At 22.1% G+C, this 18,978-nt stretch overlaps 5 protein-coding genes across 5 annotated transcripts; 2 read left to right on the forward strand and 3 right to left on the reverse strand.

Annotated features, from left to right (window-relative positions):
- Positions 1 to 630: 630 nt before the first annotated feature.
- On the reverse strand, positions 631 to 2,645 carry PY17X_0313100 (palmitoyltransferase DHHC11, putative; the record flags this gene model as incomplete). The annotated part of the gene is made up of 10 exons (XM_022954987.1): positions 631 to 703; positions 852 to 939; positions 1,076 to 1,163; positions 1,347 to 1,382; positions 1,488 to 1,580; positions 1,721 to 1,782; positions 1,931 to 2,062; positions 2,175 to 2,284; positions 2,435 to 2,493; positions 2,586 to 2,645. 10 exons carry the CDS (start codon positions 2,643 to 2,645, stop codon positions 631 to 633), a joined length of 801 nt encoding a protein of 266 aa, XP_022811477.1.
- A 1,663-nt stretch (positions 2,646 to 4,308) lies between these two features.
- PY17X_0313200 (uncharacterized protein) lies at positions 4,309 to 8,898 on the forward strand (the record flags this gene model as incomplete). Its single annotated transcript, XM_723730.3, has 1 exon — positions 4,309 to 8,898. One exon carries the CDS (start codon positions 4,309 to 4,311, stop codon positions 8,896 to 8,898), a length of 4,590 nt encoding a protein of 1,529 aa, XP_728823.3.
- A 344-nt stretch (positions 8,899 to 9,242) lies between these two features.
- PY17X_0313300 (conserved Plasmodium protein, unknown function) lies at positions 9,243 to 12,750 on the reverse strand (the record flags this gene model as incomplete). Its single annotated transcript, XM_723729.2, has 2 exons — positions 9,243 to 9,314; positions 9,454 to 12,750. The coding sequence occupies 2 exons, from the start codon at positions 12,748 to 12,750 to the stop codon at positions 9,243 to 9,245; spliced, it is 3,369 nt and encodes a 1,122-aa protein (XP_728822.2).
- A 526-nt stretch (positions 12,751 to 13,276) lies between these two features.
- Positions 13,277 to 14,257, reverse strand: PY17X_0313400 (conserved Plasmodium protein, unknown function; the record flags this gene model as incomplete). The annotated part of the gene is made up of 2 exons (XM_723728.2): positions 13,277 to 13,330; positions 13,637 to 14,257. The coding sequence occupies 2 exons, from the start codon at positions 14,255 to 14,257 to the stop codon at positions 13,277 to 13,279; spliced, it is 675 nt and encodes a 224-aa protein (XP_728821.2).
- A 511-nt stretch (positions 14,258 to 14,768) lies between these two features.
- On the forward strand, positions 14,769 to 18,341 carry PY17X_0313500 (conserved Plasmodium protein, unknown function; the record flags this gene model as incomplete). Its single annotated transcript, XM_022954988.1, has 1 exon — positions 14,769 to 18,341. The coding sequence occupies one exon, from the start codon at positions 14,769 to 14,771 to the stop codon at positions 18,339 to 18,341; it is 3,573 nt and encodes a 1,190-aa protein (XP_022811478.1).
- Between the last annotated feature and the right edge of the window lie 637 nt (positions 18,342 to 18,978).

Genomic DNA, 18,978 nt, shown 5'->3' on the forward strand with positions numbered 1-18,978 from the left:
AAATGAATGCAATGCATATTTGGATCTTTTTTCAATTTTTTTTTCAAATTTTTTTCAAATTTTTTCAAATTTTTTCATATTTTTTTTCATATTTTTTCATATTTTTTCATATTTTTCTTATTATATTATGGTGCGCATTTTTTCCAAGCATATAAAAAGGAAGACATGTGTATTTAAAAATTATATTATTTTAATTCATGCATATATCAAGATATTTATTTTTTTTAATAATATTTTTTTAACAATATTTTTTTAATATTTTCAAATATTTTCGTATTTTTTTATAATAATTAAAAAGCTTTTTGTGAAGCATATATATATAAGCCCTTGTGTAACAAAATAAGGAATAATAAAATGTTAAAAATGTAACAAGATCAAATTTTAAAATGAGAGTAAAAAAGCATATCCACAAATATGCATATGTAACTCGTGGTGAATAATATAACCCATATATAAATGTGACTAAAATTCAAAATATACTAAAATTAATTATATACAATAAGAAAAAATAAGTATTCTTGTAAAATATATGAAAATAATACTAATCATAAAAAAAAAAAAAAAAAAAATATGTACAAACTAGCTACCTGGTATAAAAATTGTTAAAATAATATTCCTGTTCATAATTTTTTATATTTTTTTTTTATTTTCATTAAAATCGTCCACTAAATTGTCCTTGATTTTTGCATCAACTGGGATAAGCCTGAAATTAGTTGGAAAATAAATGCAATCAAATAAATGCAATAAACTAAAATAAGAGTATGCCACTTTGTTTATACTAAGGTGCTACAAAATTTATAAACGTATGCTGAATATGTACATGTATGTATGCATGTATTATATGATGATACCATGTATATGATGCTTTGCCAAAGACTTCTATAATTGATTTAGAAAAACTCTGATTTTCTCCTTTTATATTTTTTAAAAATTCAATACCTACATCCGTTTTGAAATGTACAAAATTGGTATATCATTATAATATTTTTATGACGGGTCATATGAAATTAAAAAAAAAAAAAAAACATATATTAGCAAATAAGTGTATATAATTATTATTCTCGTTTTTCGAAACCTGATGTGTTGGTTTTTATTCCCCAATACTGATCAACAAGCATAACAAAAGAAAATATCCCAAATATTAATGAAAATATAGAAACGACCTTGAAAAAATTAATAAAAAGAAATTTACGTTTAGGAAGCTGTGTTAATATTGTTGCTATAAGAGGATACACCCTTGATTAGTAGTAGTATTCATAATAGTTATTTTATATTATATTATTTTATTTTATATTTTTTTATTTTTATTTTTTTATTTTATTGATTATTTTTTTGGGGGAAATTACTATGATAAGGAAAATGTCCAATTTAAGGAAATTGCACTGATAAAAAAAAGTGGAAAATACCACAAATAATTTAAGAAAAGTTTAATATACATATATGTATGTATATATATATATTTTTTTTTTTTCCTCTTTTCTTATTACACTTTCATCTTTAAAATATCTCCGCTTTTTAATGCACATGATCAATTTATAGAAAATTATAAAAGTGGAATTACAACACATTAATATGGTGTACTGAAAAATAAAAATGAACTCCAAAATTTTATGAATATTTTTTTTACATTATTTAGGAGAATAAATATATTTTTTTACAATGCTTATGAGAATAGATACATTTTTTTACAATGGTTATGAGAATATATATTTTTTTTTACAATGTTTAGGAGAATGAAAAATTTTTGATTATATAATCCAACACAATTATTTATCCATGTGCCTAAGTTAATCATAGAATAAGGTTGAGGAAAATTATAAATTTATTAATATTGCAAGCATAAATATATGGAACCATTTTTTAATTTTTATAACATTCACATTTATATTCACATTTATATTCATAGTTATGTTTATATTTATATGCGTACAATGATGGTCCATTTTTTTTACACACTTATTACAAACTGAACAATGGTGAGCTCTTTTTATTTTTGGGAAATTACACTTTTTACAATAGCTTATATTATGGTCATATATATTTATATTCTCTCCTGGAAAATCTATGAATAAGACAAAACAAAATAAGACAAAAAGAAACAAAAAGAAACAATTATATTCTAATTGCGTTCATAATTGCGTTCGTAATTGCGTTCGTGTTCATAATTGATATACCAGATTTATTCAAATGCCCCGGATTTTTTAAAAGACATTTTATATGACACCATAAAGTCATAAATGTTGTAAATCCAAATGAAATTAAACATGCTATTCTTATTTTTGTCCTAAATAAAAAAAAACAGAAAAAAATAACTATGCTTGTTTTGTGTGCAATACCAACATATGTTTTTTTTTCTAAACGAATGGAAATAATTTTATGTATATATAGCCTTATGTGAAGATATTATATTTCTTAATTTTTTTTTTTTTTTTACGAAAAAGTTAGTGCATATTTGAAACATAAATAGCTTGCTTGAATAATTAGCCCATAAACCTGTGAATTCGTAAAAATGAAAAATGGGTGGCATGATGTTTTTTTTTCAATTTTTTTTTTTCGTTCCATTTTTTATTTTGAATAATTTATACTAATAAAAGAGTAGCGTAGTTGTATAACACACGGAATATCCCCTTTATTTTATTTATCATTTTAATTTTATTTATTTTCGATTTATTATAAATGTCTTTCCCCAATGTTAAACGAAGAGAAAAGAGAGGAAAATATGGAAATTTATGATATTTGGGAAAATTTGCTACAATTATATATTCATCGTTAATTTAAAAAAAGCAAAAAAAAGCAAAAAAATACAAAAAAAAATCCAAAAAAGCAAAAAAAAAACTTTATGTTCCAACATTTTTAAACATTTTCATTGCACACCCATCTCAATTATTTTTTTATTTTACAATTTGTTTAAGTGTTTATTTTTTTTAGTTTCCCTTTATAAGATAAGAATTAAAATAATTTGAAAACTGGGTAAAATTAAATATCATTTTTTTATAAGGAATATTAAAACGTCAATTAAATTAACCATATTACAAATAAATACAAAATCGTATTTATATGAGCTACTGTCAAATTATGCATATAAAGAAATAAGTGTAATTATTATTGTAAAAAAAATAAAAAAAAATTTGGCCTTAAATTGTACATTTTACAATATCTTATAAAAGGACGAAATATATTTTCTCAATATTAAGCTATTGTAACTTTAGCAAATATAAATACATATTTTCCATTAATATGAATTGGAAATAAAATATATATAATTTGGCAAATACTATTAAGTGTTTATATAATTTGGCAAATACTATTGAATGTTTATATAATTTGGCAAATACTATTAAACGTTTATATAATTTGGCAAATACTATTGAATGTTTATATAATTTTTTTCCCCAACATTTTAACTTCAAATGTGCAAGCAATATATTTCTTTCACCACTTTTACTATTTCATAAAAAAATGATTTATTTATTTGCAAAAAAAAAAAAAAAAAAAAAAAAAAAAAAACACACACAACATCCATATAGAATATACTATGTGTATTTTACGCTACGTATATGAGAATCGAATTGAAAATGTACAAAACTATATATAGGGCCGATAAATGTTATAGTAAAAATGTGTCGGAATATGTAGGAAATAAATTAAAAATATAAAAGTAGATATAAAATATTTTGTGTACTTATTTTTATACATTTTGGACAGCTCTTTGTATTTTTTAATTTTCATTTTTTTTTTTTTTATCTCTCAATATAATTTATCATATATAAATATGTATATGTATATAATTATATATATTATTTAATTTTTGTAATTTTTTATGATTTCTTTTGTTTTTGTTTTTATTTTGGCAAACGACCAAATCATAAACTAATTAAAACTTATAGTAAAATAATTTCCAAAAATAAAAAAAACCAAATTTTTACAATCTGTGCTTTTGCTTTCAGCTACTAGCATATCACTAGCATGTCATTAGCACATCACTAGCATGTCATTAGCACATCACTAGCATATCTTTAGCATTAGTATTGTTATTTTTTTAATAATATAAAATATGCCTATTTAAAGCTAACTAATTATGTTAAACCATAAACAAAAATTTTGAAAGATAATATTGTTCGATTTTATATCTTGGATTATATTTAAATTATGATACTCTATTCACATGCACACATATTGAATATAAAGACAATTCTATGATTTTTGATTCTAATAAAACATTTCTATATTTTAGGTTATATATTTTAAAATATAATATTAATAAATAACAAACATATATCATATATTTTCTTACATTTTATTTGCAACATGATCAAAAATTTAGATGCAGAACATTTAGATGCAGAAAATTTAGGTGCAGAAAATTTAGGTGCAGAAAATTTAGGTGCAGAACATTTAGATGCAGAACATTTAGATGCAGAAAATTTAAATGATAATTCGACAAATTGTAACATTCACATTTCTCAAGACGATGAAAAGGATCCATTTTTGAATCGCCCCGTTCAGGAAAATTCACAAAATTCACAAAACGTCCAAAATTCACAAGATTCACAAAACTGCGAAAACACGAATGAAGCAGACCAATTTGATAACATAACGATTATTGGTAAGAGTAAAATGAGCAAATCTTCACATCGAATTGAAACAAATATAGATCATAAATTTGAAAAAGATAAAGAATTAGACATATCAAAATATATCTATTTGAGTGAACATTTGAGAATACAAAAAGATAAACAAATTTTTATGAGTGTAGAATTAAATAAATATATAAATGATAACATTGAACTTATTAAAAGTTTGGGAAATTATAATAAATCACCAAAAAATATAATAAATCATTTTTTTGATATAGGAATGAAAATAAGATTATTACTTCGTAGAGATAAGATTAAAAAACAGAAAAAAAAAATTGAAAAAAATGGAAAATTAAAAAAAAATGATAAATTTTGTAATATTCCAAATTTATATGAACAAGATTCGAATTGTTCAGATAGTAGCTATCTATTATCTGAATCTTCAAACGAAGATGAACAAAAAGTAGTGAAAAATATTAAAGATTGCCAAAAAATAAAAACTGAAAAAAATGATTTACGTGATATTAAAAATTTAGAAAAAAATAAAAATGTATATTTTCGATATATAGATAGTATATATACAAAATATGCAATGATTAGTAATATGAACATTTCATATTTCCAAAATATACAAAATATTATAAATAAAAATAGTTCAGATAAAAATATAACAGATAAAGTGGAAACTGAAATGAATGATATTAGAACCTTTTTTTTAAATCAAGAAAATACTAAAGCGATTGAAAAAAATCAACAAATATTAAGAAATGATGTTATAAATTCTATGTTTGGTTTTAACATAATAAGTGATACACAATGTATAAAAATACCTATCAAATATATAAATAGTGAATATAAAAAAAATGAAGAAAAAAAAAATGAAGAAAAAAAAAATGAAAAAATAAATGATACCATACATTACTCTGAATCTATTTCAAAAAACAGTGATAATGAACAACATCCATTTTTATCAAAACTTAGGAATGTAAAAAAGGAAGAAAAAAAAAAAAAAAAAAAAATAGACACAAAAAATCAAGACAGTAATTGCACAGAAAAACAAGACAGTAATTGCACAAAAAAACAAGACAATAATTTTCCAAAAAAAATATGTGAATATATATTTGAGTTGCAAAAAAAAAATTACAAAATGAATGGAAAAATAAAAAATTTAAAACAATATATATTATTAGATAATTGGAAAGGTTTTAAAAATCATAATATATATGTAAATATGATAGATCGAGAAAAAAAAGAAAATGAAAAATTATTTGCAACTTTATGTTATGATCAAATAAATTATATAAATGAAAAAAAAGAAATTATATTAAAAAGAGAAGAAAAAGAAAGATTAAAACTACTTAGAGAAAATAATATGGATGAATATATAAAATTAATAAAAAATGTGAAAAATAAAAGAATACAAGAGTTGTTAGATGTAACAGATAAATTTCTTAATGATATGTCACATTCTGTGTTATATCAAAAAGGAAAAACAAATATCATTTCTTCTGATTTTTCAAAAGAACCAATAAATATGAGAGAAAAATATTATGATGTTGCACATACGATTAAAAATAAAATTATAAAACAGCCATCTATATTAATCGGAGGAAATTTAATGAAGTATCAATTAGATGGGTTAGAATGGCTAGTATCTTTATATAATAATAATTTAAATGGAATATTAGCAGATGAAATGGGTTTAGGGAAAACTGTACAAACAATAAGTTTATTTGCATATCTTAAGGAATTAAAAATGGAAGAAAATTGTGAAAATAATATAAATGATGAAATGAATAATCAAATTGGGAAAAATATAATTATTGTACCATTATCTACTTTACCTAATTGGGTAAATGAATTTGAAAAATGGTGTCCAACATTAAAAGTTATAATTTATAAAGGAAATAAAAATGAAAGAAAAAATATTAATAAAAATTTATTAGAAAATAATTATGATATATGTTTAACTACATTTGATATTATAATTAAAGAAAAAAATATATTAGGAAAAATATCTTGGAATTATATAATAATAGATGAAGGACATAGAATCAAAAATGATAATTCTAAACTACATTCTATTCTTTCTTTATTTATTAGTAAATATCGTATATTATTAACAGGCACACCTTTACAAAATAATATGAAAGAATTATGGGCTCTTTTAAATTTTTTACTTCCTAAAATTTTTTCATCATCTACAGATTTTCAACAATGGTTTTCATTTCCATTATCTAATGAACAAACTGTATATGAAACTATGACAGAGGAAGAAGAACTTCTTATTATTAATAGATTACATACTATCCTTTTACCTTTCATGCTTCGACGTTTAAAAAAAGATGTATTAGAATTTCTTCCAAAAAAATATGAATATAATATATATGTACAATTATCACTATATCAGAAACTATTATATAAACAAATTGAAAATAAAAATTTTAAGCAAATCAATTCAGATGGTACATTAAATAACAAAACGTTTCAAAATACAATTATGCAATTACGTAAAATTGTTAATCATCCATTTTTATTTACACATGATTATGATATTAATGATTTTGTGATTAAGTCAAGTGGTAAATTTGAGGTATTAGATAGAATGTTACCTAAATTAATAAAATTTAAACATAAAATTTTATTATTTTGCCAAATGACAAAAGTTATGGATATAATTTCTGATTATTTTGAACTTCGAAAATATAAATATCATAGACTTGATGGTAGTGTTAGTTTATCTGATCGTCGAGATATTATTGATAGTTTTAATCAAAATAAATTTGTAAAAAATTCTGATAATAGTTCTCAAAATAAAAATGATTCCCTTTTATTAGATCCAGCATCTAAATTAGATGATACTATGATATTTATATTGTCTACAAGATCTGGAAGTTTAGGTTTAAATTTACAAGCAGCTGATACTGTAATTATTTTTGATAGTGATTTTAACCCACATCAAGATATACAAGCAATGTGTAGATGTCATAGAATAGGACAAAAAAATGTCGTAAAGGTTTTCCGATTTATTACTCTTTCAAGTGTAGAAGAATTAATTTTTCAAAAAGCAAAAGATAAACTCAATATAAATGATAAAGTTATACAAGCAGGGTTATTTAATAAAATATATAATGATAATGATAGACAAAAAAAATTAAAAAATATAATTAAAAAAAACCAAAAATATGATCCCACTTTACACCCAACTAACCCTATCATGCTTAACGAATATATGAGTAGAAGCCCGGAAGAACTCGAATATTTTACCAATTTTGACAGAGACTATTTTGGAGAAGAATTATTCTCACAATTGCAATCCATTCGCCAGAATGAAACGCAAAAGGCCCAGTTCCGATACATGAGCGAGGACGATGAGGAGGAAAAGGAGGAAATGGATGAAAATGGGCAGGAAATGGATGAAAATGGGCAGGAAATGGATGAAAATGGGCAGGAAATGGATGAAAATGGGCAGGAAATGGATGAAAATGGGCAGGAAATGGATGAAAATGGGCAGGAAATGGATGAAAATGGGCAGGAAATGGATGAAAATGGGCAGGAAAAGGGTCAGAAAAATGGTCAGAAAAATGGTCAGGAAAAGGGTCAGAAAAATGCAGAACGGGTTTGCGATGCTAGCGGTACTGACTTTGTTTGCGACACCGACGTTGCTGGCGAAATCGAGCGAATCCTAATCGAGTCGAAGAAGCTGGTGTGCGAATCAGAATTGCCAGTTCATTTATTTTGTGAAGATATTGTTGAAACAAATGAAATAAATTTTAAGAGAACAAGGAAAGTAATTAATTCTAATCTAATATATGAAGAAGGACTAACAGAAGATCAATTTTGCAAACTAATAGATCCAACACCCCCTCAAATCTGTTCTCAAAACAATATCGAGTCTCCTGTTGAAATTCAAGATAGTATGGAAAATGAACAGTCTCACAAACTTGATCTTTTAGAAAAACAAACATTTGATATTGGACGTCAAAATTGTAATGATAATAAAGAGAAAGAAAAAGAAATCATGGGAAATAAAATACATGAATATATAGATAAAAAAATTTTGATATTAAATAAAACAAGAGATGATAATATATCTAGTTTAGAAAATAATTATCTCGAAGAAAATGAAAGAAAAGATGAATTGGAAAATCAAGACAAACCAAGTGATGTAGAAAAAGAAGAAAATATTATTAAAAAACGAAAGGGCGAAGAAATATATATCAACAATTTTGAACAAAATTATTCACAGTTATCTGGACCATCTGATATGTTAGATGAAAAAGAGAACAAAAAAAGGAAAAAAAATGGTGGGCAAATTTAATTGTTGCCATCTGGTTTCACTATATTGTATTAACAGCAAAATGAAGAAAAATGTGAAAAAAAATGTGAAAAAAAATGTGAAAAAATGAGGAAATAAATTAAGAAGAAATATATACATCTTAGTCTTATACATCTTAGTCTTATACATCTTAGTCTTATACATCTTAGTCTTGTGCACCTTCGCATCTATAGAAAAAGAGCCAATCTTGATACTTTTTTATTTTACGAAATTTGTCGAATGCTTTGTATTTTTCATAATATCTTGTTCGAAAACATTTTTTACATGTCAAAGGATGTGTGTGCCCAAATTAACAAAAAAAAAAAAAAAAAAAAAAAAAAATTAAATCAGTTTTTTATGCAAATGTCAATTTTAAAGGGGTGAACAACAAACTCGCTTATGACTTCTCTTTTGAGATTCTGCAAAAGGTGGAAAGGGAAAAATGTGTAAAAAATGGGAAAGTGGAAAAAGTGGAAAAAGTGGAAAAATGTGACTGGCAAAATGAACAACCCATGGGTGCCGGTTTAGTAAAATTAGTTTCTCTCCTTTATTGCTCACCATTTCACGCAAACTTGATAATATATTTTTATGCATTTTCGAAGAAGATGCATTTTTATTATTATTCATTACTTGCTCAATATTTATTGACAAATTAATGTAATAAGAAGATAATGTATAAGCTTCATATAACATTTTTAATTCATTATATGAAAATTTTTTTAGCATTATTTTTTGATATAAAGGTGATGGATGTATAGAAATTGTACTATGGTTTGTAAAATAAAAAATGAAGTTATATATTATTATAATTATACTTCGTGAAAATAATAATTGGTCAAAGTAGTTGTTATTTTTATTCTCACAATGATCACTATTATCATTATCATGACTTTTATATGAATGCGAATAAACTGTTGTCTCCTTATTTAGTTGATTACTAAAAGATTCCGATTTATTTTCATTTTCTTTTTTATCAACATAAATATATTTTAACAAATTAACATTTTTGCAACTTTTATTCTGGTCAGTTTTGAGTCTATCATTAAATACAGATTGCATCTGTTTGTGATAATAAATTAAGGAAATATTTTCTTTACTTATATAATTTTCAGATTTATTGTCATTTATTATTTTTACATATTTATCTTTTTCTTTATTAAGAGGGGTATTGTTTGAATCTGAAATTGTTTCAGTTATTTTTGTTTCTTGTGATATTGAATGGTTTTGTAAAAATAAATAATTTTTTAATTCTTCAAAAGTAAATATTTGATTTACATCAATTTTATTAATTTTATTTATAAGTGCTTGTTTCTTTTTTTTTTCTTTTTTTTTCATATATTTATTATTTTTTTTTTTTTCATATATTTTTAGGTCATGCACATAAAAATTGGGTTCTCTCATTTTGTCGAAAAAATTCTGATCACACGAAATGGCTAGCTGCTCTAGGTTATTCGCGCAATTACTTTGGGCTCCTACGTCATTTTCTTCTACATTTTTTGCTTCCACATTTTTTGCTTCTGCATTTTTTGCTTCTACACCGTTTGCTTCTACATTGTTTGGTTCAACCGATTGGGTGGTGCTACCATTTCCGGCCATGCTGACATTAGTTTTGTCCTCCCCTTCGTGTGCATCCACTTTTCTTTGGAAGCTTTTGATATAAATATCTAAAATGTTAAACATCAAAACTTTAGTTACATTGAATATATATTTATTGTACATGTAAAAACTAAGGAAGAATGTTATTTGGAGAAGAGACGGGAAGTCATAAAATAAAGGAAGTGTTTTTAAATTTATATTTTTATATATATTATATTTATTATTAATATTATTTAAAAAAAAAAAATCTGAAAAAATATATCTAGATTGCATATGTGATAATACATGAAATAAAAGACCCAATAAATTTTCATTTATTATAATATTAAATTTTTTTTTTATTAAATAAATAAAATATTCTGACCAAGATTCGTTTATATATATATTATTATCCGTTAATATTTTTATAAATAACAATAATTTTTTTATTTTCACATTTTTTTCAAACACTCTAAAATATTTATCATCATTTTGTTCATTTTTTATTCTACAATTTTTGCTATTTTTCGACTTATTTAGCATTCTATATGCTATTTGATTATTTGTACGTTTTATTTTAAAGAAAATATTATTTATTTCATTATTTGCTCTTTTTAATTTTTTAGGTGGTTTGTACATGTTCATAATTTGGTACAAAAATTGGCTGTCTGTATTCTTTAATATTATGTACATGTTAATAACAAATTGAATTAAATCTTTTGAACTTATTGTGTGTATATTTTCTAAAATATAGGTACTTATATTTGCTAATAAATTTTCATTATAACGATATTTACATTTTGCTAATATTGATATAAGATCTTTTATTTGTTTTATATTGTAATTATTTATATGACAATTTTTGTTTAATTTTCCATTCCATCTCTCTTCTTTTATGTGCATATTATTTATGAGGTAGCTATTTGATAAATAGTTGGCTAGCTGTTTTAATTTTTTTTTTTTGTGCATATTTTTTTCGATTTTTATAAAATATTTCATAATAAATATCAAATCATCCATACTAAAAAAAGATATATCCTTTTTTAAGAAATCGAAAATTTGTTGATTGAATTTATCAATGCTTAATGTATTTTTCCATGTTTCATATGTCATATATTTCTTTTGCAAAATTTTAACATAATCTACAACTTGTTTTTTTTCAATGTTTACATTTAAGCAAATGGAGATACATTTATTTATCAGATCTACACAATTTTTCATGGAATTTTTATATTTTCTAATTGTATATCTTTCGTGATTTAAATTTTTATAATACGCTTTTTTAATCAAAAAAAAGTGGACATATTTTTTTTTTTTTATATTATTTTTTATGAAATAGTCTACAAACCCATATGGAGCTGTTTTATGTAAAGGGTATTTTACGCAAGTTTCGCATTGACCTGTTTTTCTATTTTCATTATGATAGTTAGCTATTTTCACAATTCTGGGATACTGATGTGACAATGAATGAAGAGAAGACGACCCATCTTTTGTTATAACACAATTTTGTAAATAATGATATGAGGAAGAATTAAGAAAAAGATTTCCATAACAACTAATAAATGATTTTTTGGTTTTATTTTTTTTTAATATTTTATTTATTTGTATTTTTAAATTTACACACGACATTAAAAAATTAATGTGTAATTTGTAGGGTATTATATATATATTATTTTCATTTTTTATGTCTTCAAAATTATAAAATATATATCTCAAAAGTGTATTTAAAAAATCATAATAATATATTTTTATATATATATAATAGTTAAATAAATTAATTATATTTTCCAATGTTATATATTTGAGTGTGGAATTATTTATTTTTTTATCTTTTTTGGAAATTGACTCATAATAAAGAGAGTTTAACTCTTCTTTAAATTTGTGACATAATATACGATGTATTTGTAAATCATTTTTTCCTAATAAAAATGTAATATTTTTTAAATTTAAAAATATAATTTTAAGAATATAATTATGATTCTTACAATTATCGTTATATATATACTTGTTATTGTTGGTTGCATTTAAAAATTCATATTTTTTACTATTATAATTTATGTTATTATATTTATTTTCATATTTTATATCAATTTTCTTCTTTTGAAACAAATCAACATATATAGTACTATCTTTGACAGCATTAATATTTGAAAGGTTTTCTAATATATCTTTTTTTGCAGCTTTTTTAAAAAAATATAATTTTCTCTGACTTATCTTTTTTCCTATTTTAAAACTTTTTTTTTTTTCTACCCATTTTATTATTACTCTTTGAAAATCCATGAGCATAATTATATAAACAATGATTAATTCACAAAAGATAAAAATAATATCACCTTTACATTTTTTTTGATCTTTAAAAATCTGATCGAAATATTATCCTCCCGACTGTGTATCCATTATTCTATGATGCTGACAACGGGAAAAGCCCATGCATATGTACATATTTTATTTTTATATTTTTTTTTTTTTTTATTTTTTAAATAGGCATCCAAAAGTTGGCAATGAAAGTGATGCTATATTTATATAAGAATAAATCGAGTCAAAAAATGTGCCAAAAAATGCCAAAAAATAAAAGTCGCATATTTTTTTCTCCTCAACATATTTTGGCTACCCTTTTAAAGGCACTAAATGTAGATACGCATTTAAATATGCTTAACCGAAATAAACTATATTAATTTTGGATGGTTTACAAAACAAGTTAAATTGTTGTGGTAATATGCATTACGCTTATGATGGAAAATGATGCATACATATTGATTAAAAAATATTAACGTAAAAAAAAAGGGTAAAATATATTTAGCTGTTTTTATTTTTTTTTTATTGAAATGCTAACATATGTTACTCTTCTTTCTTTAGTTCTCTACAAAAAAATGCGATAAAAATGAGATAAAAATTAGATAAAATGAGATAAAAATTAGATAAAAATTAGATAAAATGAGATAAAAATGAGATAAAATGAGATAAAAATGAGATAAAATTAGATAAAATGAGATAAAAATTAGATAAAATGAGATAAAAATTAGATAAAATGAGATAAAATAATGTATAAGATATTAAAAATAAACAATTTAAAGGAAATTATTATATACACATTTAAGTTGAAATGGTATAAAATATGTACATATAGGGATTACACAATTTTACAAAATAATAATGAAGAAATTACCTCTAAATATTTATGATATTTAGAATTATATGGCAGTCTTGCAAAACTTATTAAGTTATCATAGTTATCATTTAAAAATCTATCTTTTATAATATATGTATTAGATATTATATTATCTATCATTAATAATGTTCCACTGTTGGTGTTTATATCTAAATGATTTGAATGATCAATTTTTTTTATTTTTTTTGATATTTTCGAATTCGTAGTTTTATTATTATTGTTTGTAGATATGTCAAGAGTATTAGTTTTATTTGTAATTGTATTATGTTTATAAATATTTATTGATTCTAAAAATTTACAATAATAATTCACAACATCTTGAAGAAGATATAAAGATCGAATAATATTATTACCTACCGCATAAATACAAACTTGTTCGTTTGGTACATTTCCTGAATTATTTACATTTTTATTATTTCCTTCTATAATATTTGTTATTTGGTTTGCATTAGTATTTAATAATTTTATAATTCTCTTTTGATATATATTAATTGGCTTGCTAGATCGTATATATATATCTGTGTTTTTTTTTTTATGAACATGGTCATATTCTTTTTGAATTGTATCAATAGTTACCTTGCATGTTTTTTTTTTTTTTTTTTTTGAAATATTTTCCATTATTTTAGCATACTATTTTATTATTTCTCTAACTAAATTAATTCAAATTATTCAAGTCTTTTGTACCTATTTTTAAGTACCAAAGGATGGCATATTAAAACGTTAGATTTTTTTTTTAAATAACAAACTGTTTGTGCTTCGCAAAGCATGCTCTTTTTGTTCACTTTTTTTTTCGCTTCTTTTTGTTCACCTCTTTTTTTTTTCGCTTTTTTTTTTTTCACTTTTTAATGGGCAAATTGGGTAAAGGTGCAGGGGAGGATATATTATATGATGGGAATGCAGCAATAATAAAAAAAAACGGAATGAAAATTAATAATATTCTCCAAAATTAATATTCCCATGTTGTATATAAAAAGGGAGTATTTTTTATAAAACCACTGAATTGTTCGTATTTATTCGGTATTTTTTCGATATTTATTTGTTATATTTCCTTTATTTTTATGTTAACACTTTTGCAACCTCAACTAGCCATAATAGTAAAATAAAAAATGCATAACATTTTGAGTATAATATGATTCCAATAAAATATAAAAATCAATTTGTATTTTTTGAATTTGTGAAAATAATTAACAACATAAATAATAGTAATAAATTATTATTTCAAAAAATAAATAAAAGAAACCAACAATATTTATTATATAATGTAAATATTCCAAATCAGAAGAATCAAAATGAAGAGAAAAAATGTGTGCGTTATTTTTTGAGGTTTCAAAAAGAATTAGATTATTTAAAAAATAAAGAATTACCAAATTGTTGTCATGCTGATAATAAATTTGACTTTCCCAAAATAGAAAAAGATGAAAAGGATGAAAAGGATGAAAAGGATGAAAAGGATGAAAAGGATGGAAATTGTGGAAATTATGGAAAGGATGAAAAAGACGAAAATTGTGGGGGTGGAGAGGATGGCATAAGCGATGTGGCAAGTAGAGTGAAAATTGAATCATCCAATTTTCATAAAAGATATAACAAAATAAATAAATATTTAGAAAATAAGATATGGTTGATATATAAAACATTCCAAGAATGGAGTCTAAAAGATATATATTATTTATATGAAAAAATAAGGAATAAAGATTTATTTATTTTATTTGTAATCAAATTGTTAGATTCTGATAATACTAAGAAAAGTTTTAAGATAATGAATAAAACTAATTTTCATGTTAGAAGAAAAATTAAGAGAGAAGATAATTTAAATATAATAGATAATTTATTATATCCATTTTTAATTTGTTCTGATTTTTATTCTCATAAAGATAATATTGTTATTTATAAAAATATAGACTTTTTTAATCATGTGGAAAAAATATGTAAAAATTTATTAACATATTTTTTTGAAAAAATAAATAAAAATAATTCACATTTTAAATTTAAAGAACTTAATCAAATCTTTATTACATCTATGAAATTGAAAAGAAATGATCCCAATTTATTTTTAACTAATGATATTAATAAACTTGCCAAGATAATATCTTTTCGTTTTTTCCAAATAAATCAACAAAAAGAAGAAAAAAAAATATATGTTACAAATGTTGGAATTAAAAATGGAAAAAATGGTTTTATTGATTTGTCTATTAGTATGACAGAGATATCCAAATTGTTATATGAGCTTATAATTGATAGTAAAGAAATTGTGAAAAAAAATAAAAGCAATGATATGTTAGATAATGTGAAAAAAAATAAAAGCACTGATATGTTAGAAATTGCGAAAAAAAACAAAAGCAATGATATGTTAGAAATTGCGAAAAAAAACAAAAGCAATGATATGTTAGAAATTGCGAAAAAAAACAAAAGCAATGATATGTTAGATAGTGTACATAATGAAGAATATATAAGCTTAATAAAAAACATATTAACATACACAATAGGAGAATTAAAAAATCAAAATATAGTAAAAGATATTTTTTTTGCAAAAAATATGATTTCTATTTTATACAGTTTAACACATATATCTAATAAAAGTTTTCATAATATTTTTATCGAAATATTTGAAAATAGTTTAAATTTTTTTTTTTCTTTTTTTTTTTCTATAAATAAAGAGAATAAAAATCAAGTGTTTACAACAAGTTGTTATGATTTAAATAGACTAATAAAAAATATACCAACCCAATTTAATTTTTATTTAAACAATGAAAATAATCAAGATAATGAATATTTTGAAGAAATAAAAAAAAATTTAGATGAAAAAATAAAAAATATTACACTATCAAATAAATCAAATTCAAAATCAGAATTTTCTTACATTTTAACAATAAAAGATAGTGATTATAAAATGAGTGATGAATTCACACTTGAGGAAATTGTAAAATTTATTTATTCTTTAACATTTTATCAAAAAAAATTATACAATCCGACTTGTAATTTGAATAAAAAGGAAAAAATAAAGAATATTTTTCTAAAATATTTAATTCCAAATATATATGATATGATTGAAAGAGAGATATATAAATTAGTTTCACATATTAGTAGGTCAAAAGAAAAAGAGAAAAAAAAAAACAATATAAATATAAATAAAGATAATAATGAAAAAAATTGTAACACTTATATAACTAGGGAAAATTTATCCAATTCTAATGGAAATACAGTTTCAAAAAACTTAATATATCATTCTATGAAAAAAAATGAGTCTATTAATTTATATGATAAAAATTATATCTTAAAATATTTAAGCCATTTAATTAATATATATTATGAACATAAATTTATTGATTTACAAATTTTTTTTCTTACTATAGTTGTTATATCTAAATTTAAAAATATCGATTTGGTAGTTCTTAGCAATATTTTAAATATTTGCTCAAAATCAAATTATTTATATGATACTTTTTTTGTAAGCTTTTATCTTTTTAATTTATTTGAAGGAAAAAAATGGAATAACATTTTAAAAGACGAAATAGGAAATAATATAAAAATAGGCACTGTTTGGAATAAATTTTTGAAAAATATAAAAACAAGAGTATCAAACGAAAAAGAATTAAATAAAATATATCCTGTAAATGTAATCAAAATTATGAACGGGTTAATATATTATAAATGCTTGGATAAGAAAATTATTGAAACAATTATCAAAATGATATCTCAAAACGGGGTAAATAGCACTGGACAGGTGGAGCTAGCCAATGGCAATAGTAGTAGTAATGGTAGTAGTAGTGATAATAGTGATAGTAGTAGTAGTGGTGGTGGTAATGAAAAGGAAAAGTTTAATTTGATTTGCTTGAGCTCAGTTTTGAACTATATGAGCTACACAGATAATATACAAAGTTATGATATGAAAGTAAAACTTGTAAAAATAATAAAAGAAAAAATACTAAAAAATAATATAAGAGATAATAATAGATTATTGTGTAGTATATATATAAGCTATGGACGATTAAATATTTATGATAAATCATTATTTTATAATATTTATAAAAAACTAAATTTAAAAAAAATAACTCTTTTAAATATATTGAGTATATTATCTTATTTAAATAAAATGGGTATTTATGATGGAAAAATATTACGTACATGTTTTAGTTATACTTTTGAACAAAACAAAAATCGAATTATATTATATAATACATCATTAATGATACATTTATTTTTTATTTTAACGTCTATATGTCAGTTATATTTATATGATAATATACACACAGTTTTAACACATATATTATACATTATTAATTGTGTGTATGTGAATAGCAAAAATAATCCACATTTACAAAATGAAAACAAAAAAAAATTAAAAAAAAACGAAATAAATCAAGTCTCCAATTTTGATAATAATAATCTACCTATAAATTACAACTTTTATTCAATGCTTTATATAAGCTTACAATCATTTTATTTATTTTTTTTAAGCGAACAATTTAGTCCTAACACCAATTTTATAAGCCAAATAAATATTAAATATTTGCGTATAATAAATTATTTAATAGATCAAAAATATGATCAATATTATTCAATTAAACCAACCAATTCAGATATTCAAAAAAAAGTTATGACTCTTTTAAAACATACTCTTAAAAACAAAAATGTTCAAATTGTTTATGAATATTATTTGACTCCCATTCCGTATCTTATTGATATGGTTATTCTACCAAAATAAAAGGAGAGTAAAATAGCTATTTTGTATTTTTTTTTTTTTTTTTTTTTATTTATACCATTTTGGCTAGCTGGGGTTCCATTTTTTATGTATGTACATGTGAATATGCTTTTTTCAATTTTGTGTTTCACTATTTGTTTTAATTTTAAAGTTAACAATTTTTTTTTGTGAAACAACAGTGTAAATTCGTTTTAATTCAATTTTCCAAATGTTATAACTGTTTTTATTTTATTAAATCATATTGATAAATAGTTTTTTTTTTTTTTTTTTTTGGAATGATATACTGGAGAATGGCTATATATGCCTTTTATACATAGTAGCCCGATTTTGTAGGGTGACTTGTTTAGTTTGTTAGTTGCCAACACATTTTAATGTGCTGACAAAGTTTCAGTTATTTTTTTTGGGGGGGAGTATTCATTTTGTATTGTATAAGAGACATTATGTATATTATTTTTTTCAAAACTGGAAAATTATAACTCGGCAATATTCAGCAGAGTGATGGAAAAAAATGCATAAATAAAAAAAAAAAATAGTATTATAAATAGTATTATAAATAAAAATAATGCAAAATAATGTAAATGCAAAATAATGTAAATGCAAAATAATGTAAATGCAAAACAATGCAAAATACAACATGATA

The sequence above is a fragment of the Plasmodium yoelii genome (assembly GCF_900002385.2).
Source record: "Plasmodium yoelii strain 17X genome assembly, chromosome: 3".
In the NCBI taxonomy this organism is placed as follows: Eukaryota; Apicomplexa; class Aconoidasida; order Haemosporida; family Plasmodiidae; genus Plasmodium; species Plasmodium yoelii.